This window comes from Aotus nancymaae, unplaced genomic scaffold (assembly GCF_030222135.1).
Source record: "Aotus nancymaae isolate 86718 unplaced genomic scaffold, 86718_ANA_hifiasm-v0.15.2.pri h1tg000039l, whole genome shotgun sequence".
In the NCBI taxonomy this organism is placed as follows: Eukaryota; Metazoa; Chordata; class Mammalia; order Primates; family Aotidae; genus Aotus; species Aotus nancymaae.
Window position 1 is genome coordinate 6,233,195 of NW_026988453.1, and position 14,947 is coordinate 6,248,141.

The 14,947-nt window shown below is 54.3% G+C and overlaps 1 protein-coding gene across 17 annotated transcripts in view; it reads left to right on the forward strand.

The window, feature by feature from the left end:
- Positions 1-14,947, forward strand: part of PPFIA4 (PTPRF interacting protein alpha 4) — a 50,103-nt gene that overhangs the window by 17,409 nt on the left and 17,747 nt on the right. For 6 of the 17 annotated variants that reach the window (XR_010336487.1, XR_010336490.1, XR_010336489.1 and 3 more), the window contains exons 4-19: positions 292-456; positions 735-809; positions 1,052-1,141; positions 1,676-1,885; positions 2,164-2,310; positions 2,571-2,705; positions 4,546-4,629; positions 4,891-5,022; positions 5,216-5,278; positions 5,967-6,058; positions 8,043-8,151; positions 9,682-9,890; positions 11,351-11,591; positions 12,307-12,342; positions 12,562-12,695; positions 12,972-13,138. Coding sequence is in view for 7 of the 17 variants with exons in the window: in XM_012459438.2 (XP_012314861.2) it covers positions 292-456; positions 735-809; positions 1,052-1,141; positions 1,676-1,885; positions 2,164-2,310; positions 2,571-2,705; positions 4,546-4,629; positions 4,891-5,022; positions 5,216-5,278; positions 5,967-6,058; positions 8,043-8,151; positions 9,682-9,890; positions 11,351-11,591; positions 12,307-12,342; positions 12,562-12,695; positions 12,972-13,138 (2,089 nt within the window). In the remaining 10 variants the exon portion in view is untranslated. The remainder of the gene's footprint in view (positions 1-291; positions 457-734; positions 810-1,051; positions 1,142-1,675; positions 1,886-2,163; positions 2,311-2,570; positions 2,706-4,545; positions 4,630-4,890; positions 5,023-5,215; positions 5,279-5,966; positions 6,059-8,042; positions 8,152-9,681; positions 9,891-11,350; positions 11,592-12,306; positions 12,343-12,561; positions 12,696-12,971; positions 13,139-14,947) is intronic. The other 11 variants (XR_010336491.1, XM_012459440.2, XM_012459442.2 and 8 more) reach the window with 6 other exon arrangements.

Consider the following 14,947-nt stretch of genomic DNA (forward strand, 5'->3'; position numbering starts at 1 on the left):
TCAAGCCCCATCCTTCCCTCTTCCCGTCTCCCATCCTGGGGTGAGAGCCACATCATTTAACCACCAGTGCTGGGCTCTCTACCTGCAGTTGCTGGTTCACAGAAAGCTCAGGGTCCTGGGCAGAGGCCGGGCAGCTGGCTTGTATAGGATCGGCCAGTTCGGAAGTATTTCAGCGTTTTGACAGTGGTATGGCTGTACTCTTGTGTGCTCGGGGATCACGTGGGCCCTGCTTGTAGCCCTTGGGGCACATGCTTACAGCCCTCTGTCTCGCCCTCCCCTGCTCCCTGCTAGCTGCTTCTGGAACATCTGGAGTGCCTGGTGTCCCGCCATGAACGGTCACTGCGGATGACTGTGGTGAAGCGCCAGGCCCAGTCGCCTTCGGGGGTCTCCAGTGAGGTGGAGGTGCTGAAGGCCCTCAAGTCGCTGTTTGAGCACCACAAGGCCTTGGATGAGAAGGTGCCCATCTGCCCGCTAGTCCCCCGCCCCTCCAGCCAGCCTGCCTGGAGCCTCCCATGTATCCCTTCTCTGAGATTTCTGTATCTGTTATTTAGGAAACCCTGGCTCCCTTCAACCATTGTCTTCACTTCAAGTCCTCCTGTTAGGCTCCCTCCTGCAAATGTGCTTCTTAGCAGGCCCTTCACTGCCCTCAAGCTCGGTAGACGAAGCCCAGGCTCTTCCAGCCTGACTCAAGTGGGGTCCTCCTTTCTTCCTCCATCTCCCGTTACCTTGAGCAGGTGCGAGAGCGGCTCCGGGCAGCACTGGAGCGAGTCACCACCTTGGAGGAGCAGCTGGCAGGTGCCCACCAGCAGGTAAGTTAACTGCTCACTCTCCGTCTGCAGCCCCTGGAAGTCCAGGCTGGTTCACGCCTGTGCCCTACTCTGTTTCTCATCGGTGTCTTCCTGCTGCAGCTGGAGGCTGCTAGGCAAGGCTAGGCTGAGCACCTCTTTCTAGGAGACACCTGTTTAACCATGGCAGGGGCTCGGGAAGGGTCTGAAATGCATGGGAGGTTCTCTTCTCTTTGACTTATTGCCCTGGGGCGTGTGCCCTGTAGGTGTCGGCCCTGCAGCAGGGGGCAGGGGTCCGGGATGGAGCAGCAGATGAGGAAGGGACTCTGGAGCTGGGGCCGAAGTGCCTGTGGAAGGTAGGTCATGGGAGCTGTGTAGCAGGGGTCATGTGTTCCCCAGGATGGGAGGCTGGAGGCTCACTAACTGCTCGAGTTAAATCTGGGGCTTTCTCCAATATTCCCACATATCTTTTCTTCTTCTCCCTACTTCATCTGCAAAGAAATCTGTAGATTTTTATTTTAGTGCCCAACACACGCTGGGCACGTCGTATGCTTGTCTACTTGAATTGTTAGGTGCCCTCTGCCTTGTGTGGCAGCATCAGGCAAGATTCCTTCTCTCTCTGAGCCTTCGTTCCCCATCATGCCCCTTTCTGGGTTATAAGAGGCTGGCATAGCAGATAAAACTAGAAACCTGCTTTTCAAGAGAGACACAGGATAGCAAGGTGTTTGGTCATTGTCAGGAGACCTCCTGGGGCTCAGAGGGAGGAAACTGTAGCTGGAGGAGTGCTGTGATGTTGGGGGCACAGCTGGGACCTGCTCTGGGTGTGCCGTTCCTCCTCCTACCCCCGGGATAGGGCAGTGGGGTGGCCGGGATGCTGCTGTGACTCACAGAGCTCACTGTCCCTGGAGGAGGATGCTGGCCGGGTAGAGGAGCTGCAGGAGCTCCTAGAGAAGCAGAACTTTGAGTTGAGCCAGGCCCGGGAGCGACTGGTCACCCTGACAGCAACTGTGACCGAACTTGAGGAGGACCTGGGCACGGCCCGCCGGGACCTCATCAAGTCAGAGGAGCTGAGCAGCAAGCATCAGCGGGACCTCCGGGAGGTGCGTGAGGGTGCAGGCCTGCTGCGGGACCTCGTCGTGGAGGGTGTGGAGGGAGGGCCGGCAAGGGCTTGGGGGCGTGAGACTGAACACCTGCCTACTTGCTTGGGTCCATTGTTGGGGGCAGTCATGAAGGGGTGGGCCAAGGCCAGAAACTGACAGGGGAGTGTAGCTCATGCCCCTTAATGGGTTCCAGTCAGCCAGGTGTGGGTGGGGAGGCATAGACAGGATGGGGGCAGGGAAAGGCTGGTGACCGTTCCCCTCGTCCCCTCTTCTCCCAGGCTCTGGCCCAGAAGGAGGACATGGAAGAGCGGATTACTACACTGGAGAAGCGCTACCTGGCTGCTCAGCGCGAGGCCACATCCATCCATGACCTCAATGACAAGCTGGAGAACGAGCTGGCCAACAAGGAGTCCCTGCACCGCCAGGTACCTCCTCAGGGTGGGTGGGTGGGGGGCATTTTTTCTTAGCCCTGGAGGTGTCCTCATGAACCTACCCTCAGTGGCCGAGGAGCCCCTGGGGTCCTGCAGGTCGCCCTTTGAAAGGGGAAGTCAGGCATCTTGGGCAGCCGACAACCAAGATTGTCCCTCGCTGCTTCTGACCTGTCATCTGCCCTCTGCCGAGGCTGGGGTAGGGGTGGGGCTTCAGTGCTCCCTCTCGAATCACTTCACCACCCCCACGTCGCTAGTGTGAGGAGAAGGCCCGACAACTGCAGGAGCTGCTGGAGGTGGCAGAGCAGAAGCTGCAGCAGACGATGCGCAGGGCAGAGACGCTGCCAGAGGTGGAGGCTGAGCTGGCCCAGAGAATTGCAGCCCTCACCAAGGCAAGTGGGCCAGGGGCCTGGGATCTGCCTCTGTCCCCCATGTTCTGAGCTCTCAGGGAGTCAGGCAGGGAAGGGAGCGCGTGGGAGGCGCATTGGGCCAGGAACCAGAAAACTGCTTCCCGCGGTGTGACTCCAGGGAGCACACTGCCTTGTGCCTGTCAGTTGGAAGAGTAATCCCTGTCCTCATCACTCTGCAGGGATGTGACAATCTCATAAGAAGGGATGTAAAAGCACTTGAAGGAGATGAAGCTATGTTGATGCAAAGTTTTTTTTTTTATTTTAATCATCTACACTGTTGTCATGAATACTTACTTTCGTTTGGGGCTAGAGCAGAAAGATTAGGACTTTCATCTCTGGAAAGATGAAACCTTAGAAGGGATATGGTGTATATATCCCTGAAGGGGAAGGGGTGGGGGTTAGGTTGAGTACATCTTTGACTGCCAAATTGAAGCAATCTAGAGCTAGGGACCGCCTCTGGTTGTTTGAATCCTGCAGTTTTAGGATGAAGAAAAGGGAATATAATTTTATTTAATGGATGCTTTATGCAGTAGTAATTCTGAGAGGTATGCTGGCTGAAAACATAATAGGTTCTGGAAGAGCCAGGTAAATGCATAGACTTAGACATACAGGGGTTAATCAAAAGAATTTAGCAGTGTTTTCAGCTGGTCAGCCTCATATGGACTCTCTGTGGCTCTCTCCGAACGTATGGCGAGAAGGAAACCTGTGTTTAGGAAGCACCAGGCACGGTGCTCGGAAGGGAGAGGCCAGCCAGCCAGTGTGCAGCTCAGCTGCTTCGAGGATGGAACTGCAGCCTGGCCGTGTCCCAGCAGACCCAGGACCAACACTGCTTCTGCCAGTGACTAGCTCTGCGACCTGGGAAAAGTCAGCCCCTGCCTTAACCGGGTCTCAGTGTCCTTATCTCTATGGTGGTGGTAGACAGAATGGTCTCAGAGGTCATTCTAGCCTCGAGGAATGAGGGATTGGGTTGAAATCACAGCAGAGGTTGTTATGTGTGGGCTGCTGAGTAGTCAGCTTTAGTCTCTCCCAAAGCCGACATGAAGGCATGGCTGGAATGTTTCATACAGTCAAGTGAGTCATCGCAGGAGGAGCTGAAGGAAGGATTGCCTGGCTATAAGAGGTGTGGCTCTCTAGAATATCTTGCCAGCAGAGACAGGAGTGTCTCCATCTCTGGGCGTCCATGACCGGAAGGGGAGACGCCTCCACCTGGGCGGGTTTAACAGCAGAGCTGGTAGCCGCGCGAGGCTGACGCTTGTTGAGTGCTCACTGTGTTCTCAGTGTTGGCCTTGGATTATTTCATTTAGTCCTTGCAAAGGTCCAATGGGCTTGGGTGCTGTTATTACCCACATTTTACAGTTGTGGAAACGAAGGCACATAGAGGTTTGATAACTTGCCCAAGGCCACACAGGTGGTGAGAGAAACCAGGATTTGAACCCAGGGGGCATGGCATGAGTCCATGCTCTTCAGTGTGGTTCTGTCCATCTGGAAGCATAGAGATTTATGGTGGCTCATGCTTTCAAGTGGAGCTTTTTCTGGAAGCACGGGGAGGATTTACAGTCTCTTGAACTGCTAGCTCCAGGATGTTTTAAGGCGAGCCCTGAGCGGGGAAAAGGTAGGGGAGACCTGGCAGATGTTGGAGTACCTGGGAAGAAGGGCAGTGGGGATGGAGGTTCTGCTCCAAGATGGTAGGTGGAGGCTGAGCTTCATTGGTACCAGGGGCCGTAATCCCCAGGGCCACCCTGGCACTAGGGTGCAGGGGATATGGGGCCTGAGCAGGAGGAACAGAGGTCTACGGGCTGCACCGACCCATCCCTGCCCGTAGGCTGAAGAACGGCATGGCAACATTGAGGAGCACCTGCGGCAGCTGGAGGGACAGCTGGAGGAGAAGAACCAGGAGCTGGCACGGGTGAGGGCACCAGGCTGGGCCCGCAGGCCCCTTCCTTACCCCAGGGCAGGCTCCCAGGGTGGTCTGTGGAAGGAGCACGGCGGAGGAAGGGCCTGACCAGGGACAGAGCCACAGAGGGTGGGAGGAGGCTGGCAGGTGCAGGAGGAGGTGGTCAGGAGAGTGGAGAGAGGGGCTCCTAGAGGATGAGAGGAGTCGAAGCCCAGCAGGAGAGGGTGGGGCTTCTGGTGAGGGTGGCCTGGTGCAAGGTAGGTGGCTGTGCAGGTGCGCCAGCGGGAGAAGATGAATGAGGATCACAACAAGCGGCTGTCAGACACAGTGGACCGGCTGCTCAGCGAGTCCAACGAGCGTCTACAGCTCCACCTGAAGGAGCGCATGGCAGCCCTGGAGGAGAAGGTGCCTGGAGGGGCGGGGTTGGGATGCCAGAGATTAGTGTGGGTGGGAAGGCGGGACTGCGATAGGTGCAGATGGGGTCTCACTGGGGTGGCTGGCCAGCCTGGAGAGGTGGGGCTGATACTACACACCTGGAGGCTCAGGTCCGGATTGGGAGAGGAAGGCAGGGGCCTGGCTCACAGCTGCTCTTCCCCAGAACACATTGATCCAGGAGTTGGAGAGCTCCCAGCGGCAGATTGAGGAGCAGCACCACCACAAGGTACCCGGCTGCGGCCAGCCCCGCCCAGCCTGGGAGGGCCGGGTTGCAGGGAGGAAAGGACACCCTGCTTTTCACGCAGCTGCTCCGATACCCAGCAGTGTTAGCGCATATGTTAGTGCACTACATACGCTGTTCCGTGATTCCTCATTAGGGCCCATCATGGTAGGTGCGTCACTGCCTGCAGGTGAAGAAGAAACTGAGGCCGGAAGCTAGGGCGGAGGTGGACAGCAGAGAGGCAGGGCCCAGGGAGGGGCTCCACCCAGGATTTGAGGGGGGTCTCAATCCCTGGTGCGGCCAGAGCCTGGTGATTCTGGGAGGGTTCACCTCCGTCCCGGCCTCAGCAGTGTCTGTGAGGTCTGGGAGGGCGCTGGGGCCCTCTGGTGCCCCGCCTCATCTGCTATGCATTTGTGCAGTGGTGAGGGGTCAGCAGGTCTAGGCTAGCAGAGCCCTCCCCAGACAGACCCCCTCCCAGCCCTGCCCCTCTGCCCATCCTTCCACTCACTCTCCGGTTGGACCTCTTCTCTTTTGGTGTCATCTGTGGGCCTGGCCTGGGGCCCCTGATTTTGGACTTTGTAGTACATTCTTCAGCTTCTCTCCAACTCTGCTGTCCTCTTTGTCCCTCTCTGACTCCCACCCTCCCTCTCTGCCCCTCCCTGGCCCCCACCCTCACCCGGGTCTGCTGGCACAGGGCCGCCTGTCTGAAGAGATTGAGAAGCTGCGCCAAGAGGTGGACCAGCTGAAGGGCCGAGGGGGGCCGTTTGCGGACGGCGTCCACTCCAGGTACTGCAGCGCCAGAGGCTGGGCGCGCCAGGATGGGGTCCTGACGGACCCTGCGGAAGGAGACTTCCTTCCAAAAAAAAAGTGCCCAGGACCTCAAGGTCCTCCTCCTATTCAGGGTGGGACATCGAGGCTTGGAGAACGTGGTCAGAGTCACCCAGCTTACTTGGGCAGTTTGGGAGGGAGCACCTCTGAGGGCTGCTGAGAGGCGAGTTATCAGACAGACAGTGCCCTGTCCCCACTGCGGTAGGACATAGGCACACAGAGGGCCTATGACAGAGGGCACACCCTTGAGAGAGGTCTGCAGGTCCCTTGCTTACCCGTGTCCCGCTAGGCTCACTGGCAGTGACAGCTGCTCATTCCAGTTCTCTTGAGAGTCGAGGCCCACCCAAGTTCAGGCAGTGGGCAGAAAGGCAGCAGGAGAGATTGGAGTGGAGCATCGGAAACTTCCTTATTGGAAGTTGAGACGCCGTGGCAATCCTATGGTCTTGGCATCCCTTTTCTTGAAACCACTGTAAGAGATGGAGTTTATCTCCTAATGCTTGAATTAGGCCCATGTTTAGGGAACCTCTGCGTTTCCCCCCACGTTTTGTGGAGCGGTTGGTGTTGAACTCAGACCTCGAGCCTGTCCTCAGTCCCCAGGCCAGAGAGGTAGGGAAGACAGAGGAGACTGAAGTGGGTGGTGCCACTCAAGGCTCATGGCTCTTGGCTGTTTCCTTTCCACACCAAAGTCTCTTAGATCAGAACCCTGTCGTTCCCGTTGGTCATGTGCTTGCTCTATCCAGGAAACGGGGATGAACTACCATGAAGAACAGTGAATGGAAATGTGCATATGGGTGTGTGGAGGGGCAGTGCTTGAAATAGGGAAGGGGACATCGAGCTTGAAGAAGAGAAGCCCATGGGTGTCTGGGGTGGTAGAGGCTTAAGTGCCATCTCCACGTTCGCCAGGAATTACTGCATGTAGGTATGAAGAGAAGCAGAGGATGGAGACAGGTAACAGTAGCTGGGATTTCTCCTACGTCTCCCATCCTGACCAGAAGGGACAACCCCTCAATTAGTAAGACACAGCCCGTAGTACACCAGGCCATTTGCCGCTGCTCGGCTTTCCGTAATGGTTGGGCATTCTTTGGTTCGACTTTAGAATCTCTGGATACTTCATGGAATTGGAGCTGAGTTGAGGGAGAAAAGGGGAATATGCAAGAACTTCCCTCTCCCTCTGGGGACCTTGTATACTTGTCTAGTCTGCTGCAGGCTCACTGTGTCCCTTTGTTCTGGGCTCCCTCAAGGGTTCCAAGTAGGAAGGCACAGGGACGGAGTGCCTAGGGGAGGCTTCCAGATGCTCCCCAGGATTGTTGCTTGGGTCCTAAAATCTCAGGGTTGGAAGAGCCTCTTGGAGCACTCAAAGTGTTTTCTCTAGCTTGTGTTTCTGACAGTGTCAGGGCCTCCTAAAGCTTCCTGGGGATAGAGGGTATACCTGGCTTGAATTTTAACCAGGGACTCAGTCCAGATTATGGGGAGACCCGAGGAAAAGTGCTGGGTAGAAGACCAAAAAACAGAGACCCTCAGAGTGAGAAGGACCTTTAGACATCATCCCTTCCAACCTGTCCCAGTGCCGGGAGCCCTCCTGCGCCACGTGTGTCAGATGGCCAGAGAGCCTCTGCTCCAATACCTCTTTGCTGGGGAGCTCAACTTTTTAAAAGCCACCAGTTGCATCATAAGCCAACCCTTGCCATTAGAAGATCCTTCTTATGCCATATGGAAAGCCGCTCTCTGGAACTTTCTGCCCCGGCTCATTCTGACCCCTGGAGCACCAGAGCATATGTCTCCTCTCTTGCTTACATGGCAGCCCTTCAGACATTTATGACAGCTCCGTGTCCTGCTAAGACTTCTCTGAGCTGAACATCCCTTGACTCTTTGTGTCCACTGGGGGTGAGCTAGGGCTCTCAGTCCTCAGGGCCTGTCTTTCTCTCCCCCGTCCCTGCTCCAGGTCACACATGGGCAGTGCAGCAGATGTGCGGTTCTCCCTGGGCGCAACCACCCACGTATCCCCAGGCACACATCGCCGCTACTCAGCATTGAGGGAAGAGTCTGCCAAGGTGAGGGGGTGGAGGGGTCTCCTCAGGGAGTTTGGGGTCTATTCGGCCGCGTGCCTGGCTCCAGTTACGCAGACGGCTGGTGTGTGGGGCAAATCCTTCCCCTTCCCTCCCCTGTGTCAACGACAGCTGCAGCCCTGGGGTTGAGGCCATCGTCAGCTGCAACAGCTGTGCCCCCCTTGCCTTGGCCTCCTAGTGGGCAAGGGGTGGGGCTGGCGGGCAGCCAGCCAGTCCCTGAGGCCCCACTGAAGTGTGTGTGCGTGTGCCTGGGTGTGCAGGCGTGTGTGTCTGGTGGTCAGGGTGGGGGCTTCATGGGTAAGATGGAATTGGCAAGCTTTCTGGAACAAAAGCTGTGGTTCACGGGGGAGATGAGGGAGGGATGACAGGTTAACTGGCCCTGGACTTGGAGTCTTCTGAGAAGCAGCTGTGAGTTCACGCTGTCTGCGTCTGCCCAGGGAGATTAGGGGAGAATGAGGAAAGATATGGGGCAGAAAAATGCCGAGTTCCATCTTTTGGGAAAGTGCGATTATTCGTCATGGTTTGTCCTGAGCCCAGGTCCTCTAAATAGCATTTAGAGCACTGGGGTATTAGAGGATATAGATGGAGAAAGAGGGAGCTCCTAGTCTTGGGAAGATTCATTTCTGCCCTTGAGAAACCCCTAGTCTTATGGGGGAGTCACAGTCTGAAGATACCTCTTTTTCTTTCTCTCCCCACTTCTTTACTTTTTCTGTTTATAAGAACGTAGTAGCTGCCCAGGAGCTGAGAGGCTACAGGAGCCCTGAAGGGGAGCTAGGGGGCTCGGGCCGTAGAAGATGGGTGTTAGAGTAGCTTTCCATCCTGGCCCCCTTCCTTCTCTGCTCTTCTGACTCTCTGCCTTTCCCTCTTCTGGGCCTTTGTCCACTGGTTAGGTTTGTAGGATGATTTCAGAGAATCCACTGCCTCTCGGGGTTGACCACACTGCCCTGTGATGAGTTGACACTCTGCCGACTGCCTCGTCAGGACTGCTTGGCCTTTCTGGTTCCCTGGGTGTAGTCAGCCTTTCAGTTTGTATGGATGGAAACTGATAGCATTTATATGGTGCTTGCTTTGTGCCAGGCACTGTGCTAAGGGCTTTACATGTATTTTCCTCATTTGATCCTCACAGCTATCTATGAGTAAGTATTTTACCATCCCCATTTTACAAATGAAGAAACTGAGGCACAGAGAGGTTAAACAATTTTCCTGTGGTTGCACAACTAGAATATGTTGGAGCTGAGATTCAAACCAAGGCAGGCTCTCTCTGGACTCTCTTCTTAACCACTGCTAGCTAGCTTTTTCAATTAGTTTGAGCAGTGTTTCTTAGACTGTAATGTGCAAACACATCACCCAGGGGTCTTGTTAAAATGCAGATGTTGAATCAGTAGGTCTGGTGCTGTGGCATTTTCAGCCAGCTCCCAGGAGATGTCAGTGCTGCTGGGTAGAGTTAGGGAGGGTTCTGCTCTGCAGTTATCTGGGTGTCTTATTATGACTCCTTTACCCTCCTCCTTTGCTAAGGACTGGGAGACTTCTCCATTGCCTGGGATGCTGGCCCCGACAGCCGCCCCTGCCTTTGACAGTGACCCTGAGATCTCCGACGTGGATGAGGATGAGCCAGGAGGTCTGGTGGGCTCCACAGACGTTGTCTCCCCCAGTGGCCACTCAGATGCCCAGACCCTGGCCATGATGCTGCAGGAGCAGCTGGATGCCATCAACGAGGAAATCAGGTTAGGGGAGAGGTGGAGGACCTGGAAAGTGCTTTGGAGGCATCGGGGCCCTTTGTGTTGGAAAAATCCTATATGGATTTGCTCATATCTTATGACTGCAACTTAGAGTGCCGCAGTTAAGGGACCCTTTGTAGGGCATGTGCCAGAGTGAGAGGGCGGGGCCTGAGTGGACTTCTCAGGCTTGACCTCCCCTCTCAGGGCTTGCGATATGGCTGGGCTCAGGGGGATGCACGCTGTGTTCCTGCAAGCCTGCAGCTGATCATAACCACTAAGAGTGTGGCTCCCACTTAATGAGGCCAGCTCAGGGTAAGGGCTTTGTAAATGTCACTGTCTGTCTTACCATAGTCCCCGAGGTAGGCAGCATGATACCTGCTTTACAGACTAAGGAACAGAAAGAGAGGTTAAGTGACTTACCCAAAGCCACACAGACGTGACAGAGCCAGGATTCAAACTCAAGTCTGAACTCGGTCCACGGTACCATGCCTCCTGTCCCTAATGAGGCATCAAACGAAAACAGTGACAGGGAAAGTTGTGAAACCCTCACTTTATCCTGACTTTTTAATGAGTTTATTAATGTTAATGACAAACAGCAGGGCAATATCTGAGCTGGAGTGTATCAGAGCTTTATAAGCTGTACAGGTCATCGAGTTCAATGGTTCAAGGTATTGCACAGACCAGTTACAAAGAAGACACACACACACACACACACACAGAGAGAGAGAAAGGTACAAACAGGACCACCAGCTTTTTGTTTTGCAAAGTAAAACATTAATGATAATGACTATCGATTATCACAATCATTCTGCACAAGAAAGGCCATTTTAACATTCTAGAAGTAAGAAAGACATACTCAGAATAAAGGCGAGTCTTTCTTTGTGAAAGGCAGTGGGCATCTTTACTGCAGCATGTGTGTGTGTGTGTGTGTGTGTGTGTGTGTGAGAGAGAGTGTGTTTGTGTGTATGTGTGTGTGTGTGTGCACGCACTGCTCGCTGAGTACCTCCCATGTACACACATACACCATTATTATTTCTTTCATTTTTCTGTGGAACAGGGAAAACCCCATCGGGGTCAGCATCATTTAAAAATCCTACACTTGGAAACTGCTGACTTACACCACTTCATCATTGCATATGTTGGGAAACTGAGGCACAGAGAGCAAAATACCTGACTCAAGCCCACCCCTGTAGTTAGGTAGGGGTAGGTCAAGAATTCTGATTTTCAGGGTGGTTTATGTTCCACTGACCAAACTGCCTTCTTCCTCAGTAGCTGTTTTTGTAGACGGAGGGAGTAGGCAAGTTAACAAGAGAGAGACATGTTTTTAAGCTGCAGCGGGACAGACAAACCCTGCCTGCCGGGCCTTGTGTCCACCACATGAGGATGAGTGCAGGCATCAGTCCTCACTGCCTCCTGCTGGTCCTGGCTGAGGCCAGTGGTGAGGTCTGGTTTTACCTGCCTTCCAGGATGATTCAGGAAGAGAAGGAGTCCACGGAGCTCCGCGCGGAGGAGATTGAGACGCGTGTGACCAGCGGCAGCATGGAGGCCCTAAACCTGAAGCAGCTGCGCAAGCGTGGTTCCATCCCCACCTCTCTGACGGCCCTGTCCTTGGCCAGCGCGTCCCCACCACTCAGCGGCCGCTCCACACCTAAGCTCACCTCCCGCAGCGCAGCCCAGGACCTGGACCGAATGGGGGTCATGACCCTGGTGAGAGGCAGCTGAGGAGCCGCCCTGGCATTACTGGGCCCTGCACCGGGGGAGGTTTTAAGGGATAGTAGGACTCTCATGCTCTCACCTGGGCCTGTGGGGGAGGGTTTTATTTATTTATTTTATTTTTTATTTTTTAATAGAGACAGGGTTTCACCATGTTGGCCAGGATGGTCTCGATCTCCTGACCTTGTGATCTGTCCACCTTGGCCTCTCAAAGTGCTGGGATTACAGGCATGAGCCACTGCGCCTGCCCCCGCCTCCTTTTTTTCGCTGGGGAGGTTTTAAGGACAGTAGGACTCTCGTGCTCTCAGCTGGGCCTGCAGGGGTTTTAAGGGCTGGCAGGACTTACATGTTCTCAGCTGGGCCTGCCCTCTTCTTCCCATAATGTGTGCAGACCCCGACATGTCAGGCCACCACCCTGTCCTTCTGTGTTTGGGAAGGGCCTAGGTTATATCCTCTTTGCCCTCTCCCTTGAATGAGCCCAGACTACTTAAGAAACTCGCCCACTACCCTCCCCTGTTCCTTTCTTCCAGAGAAATAAGCCCTGGCTTGTTTTTCTAGACCAGCTTTTTATTTTCTGGTGTGATCTTCTCTCTGGGGCTGTGGGAGGCATGAATCCTATCTTCTCATCCTAAGACCACTGGGCTCCCCTGGGGTTGGCTTTGGGGCAGCCAGAGGTGAGTCCAAGCTTTCCCTTCCCTTTCTCTTGCAGCCCAGTGATTTAAGAAAGCATAGGAGGAAGCTGCTGGTGAGTGCTGCCTGGTGGCCCAGGCACTAACGGGTTCACTGCTCCTGCGCCCTTTCCTTTCAGCTTCTTCCCCCAGGGCCCTTGAGTCTGAGTCTGAACTCACAGAGGCACTCGGGGCTTCCCCACTGCATTTCTCCACGCTCCTCCACCTCTTCTGGGCTGGGTAGGCAGGCCCGAGATCTCTTCCTCTATCCCCTGACGGCTCCACTATCTGTTCAGTCGCCAGTGTCTCGGGAAGAGAACCGAGAGGATAAAGCCACCATAAAATGTGAGACTTCTCCTCCTTCCTCACCCAGGACGCTGCGGCTAGAGAAGCTTGGCCACCCAGCCCTGAGCCAGGAGGAAGGCAAGAGGTAAGTGGAGCAGGCCCCACCTCTAGTCTCCATCCGCAGGGTCACCTCCTCCCTTCCTCTGCCTCTGCAGGGACCGCGTCTCCCCCATTCCAGGTTCCTGAATGTCTTACTTCTCTTTGAAACACCATCAGGAAAGGGAGTTCCTGTGTCTCCCTTGCCCCCACCCCAGTTCTGACACTCAATAGAAGTTCTTCCTAAGGTCTAACTTCCATCCTTCCTGCTGTCACTTAAGTATGTTTCTTCTTATTCCGCCCCCTTCTGGCTGTCACCCTCTAGTGCCTTGGAGGATCAGGGCAGCAACCCCAGCAGCAGCAGCAGCAGCCAGGACTCCCTGCACAAAGGCGCCAAGCGGAAGGGCATCAAGTCGTCCATTGGCCGCCTGTTTGGGAAGAAGGAGAAGGGCAGGCTGATCCAGCTGAGTCGGGATGGAGCCACAGGCCATGGTCTCTGTCCCCTTCTGAACGGAGGTCTGGGCGGGCATCAGGGCATCAGAAGCAGGAAGGTGTACTTGGACTGGCCTTCTCTGCCTGCGTCCCAGGGATCAGCGTGGGGAAGCCCCAGGAAGGCGATTTCAGATCTGCAGAAGCAGTTTTCGGTCAGAGCTATTCATGGCAGGGTGGATTGCCTCCTGAGGCGTAAGCTCCTGCCTCTACAAGCTTCAGGAAGTGGCTGGGTGGCTTTTATTTGGCATGCTGTGGAAAGGTCTCCTGTATTGAGTGAAAGATTGGGCCTCTGGGGTTTCTTTCAATTTGGAGGTTTTCTGATGTACTGTGCTCAGGACCTTCAGGAGAAATCTCTTGGTTCTTTCTTTTGAAGAGTCAGTTCTTGACTGGAATTTATTTCTGGGTACATCTGGCCTCTGGGACTCAAAATGTGATAACACCTAATTATAGCTTTGTAGACATTAAATCCAAGGAAGCGCTCAAGGAATTCAAGACATTAAATTCAAGGAAGGGAAGGGAGGCATCGCTATCACCTCTGTGGTAGTATAAAGTTCTAGTGCGTGCTTGGCATGTGGCGAGTACGCAGTAAATGTTAGCTTTCATCTGCCCTTCTCTTCCGGTTCTTCTTTTCTATTTGCCTTCTTGTTTCTCCTTTTCTTTCAGTCACCTATTCAGCCATTTGTTCCACAAACATTTATTGAGGAACTACTGTATGGCTTAGTAACAGGTGCTCAGCAATAGTTCATTCCTTCAGGGAGCTCAGTGTCTAACGAAAAGGAAGAAGTGAAGAGACAATTCCAGAACAATCTATTGATAGAGACATTCCCAGGGTGCTTCTGGGACTCAGAACTCAGCTCTGGAATGGTGGGGATGACAGCGGTGGCCTCCTCTGATAGCAACACCTGAGCTGAAGTGTGAAGGCCACAGAGGAATTAGCTGAGCCAGGGAGAGGTCTGTGTGTGGAGGAAGCGGTGGTCTGGGAAAGGCGAAGTTTTGTGGGCGTGGGAGGTTTGTGTGTACTTATGCATGTTGAGATTCGAGAAGAAGGAGCAGGGGAGGAGTGGGGAGATGGGACTGGACAGCTAGGCTGGGTCCAGCTGTAAGAGCCCTACAACATCTGTTTTAGTTTAAAAGTTCTACTGAGTCAGTAGGAGCACTGATGAATTTCATGCAGGGGAGGAACTGATCAAGGAGAATAAAGGAACCTTTGGACCCAAATGCATAATTAGACCTTTCTGCACCTCAGGAAGATGTGAATTAGAAGATAGCTAGCTGGGTGAGGAGGAGGAGGAGGGAGAGCTTGAGAGGAGGAGGTGGGGGGAAGAGGAAGGAGAAAGAGGAATTTGCTGAGACAGGAAGAGGTCTGTGTATGAAGGAAGGGGTGATCTGGGAATGGGGAGGAGGAAACATGGCCGCCTCTGCTCAGGATATGGGAACATCAGCCCAGAGAATGAGGTCCAGCTTCTTCCTCCCCAGTCCGTAGGGGCAAGCGGAGTTGTGGAGTTGGCCACAGACAGGGGAAGCTGAAAGGTCTGATCAGGGGAAGAAGCGTTTTGGGTGAAGCCTTATGATTTCCGATGCTCTCCACACCACGTTGGCACCTAAACCTGAGACAGAACCTCAGATGAGTTTCTGGGTTACTCACACCTGTTGCCTACTGTGCGTTTTGGGGGTGTGTGTGACCAGGACTTAATTCTAAGATTCTGCCTCTGGCCATGAATTCTGTAGGGTTCTAGCATCAATTTGAGGAGATGTTTAGTAGAAGACAGAAATCTACATGTTCCCTTTCGTGTTTTTGTGCAAGGAGTG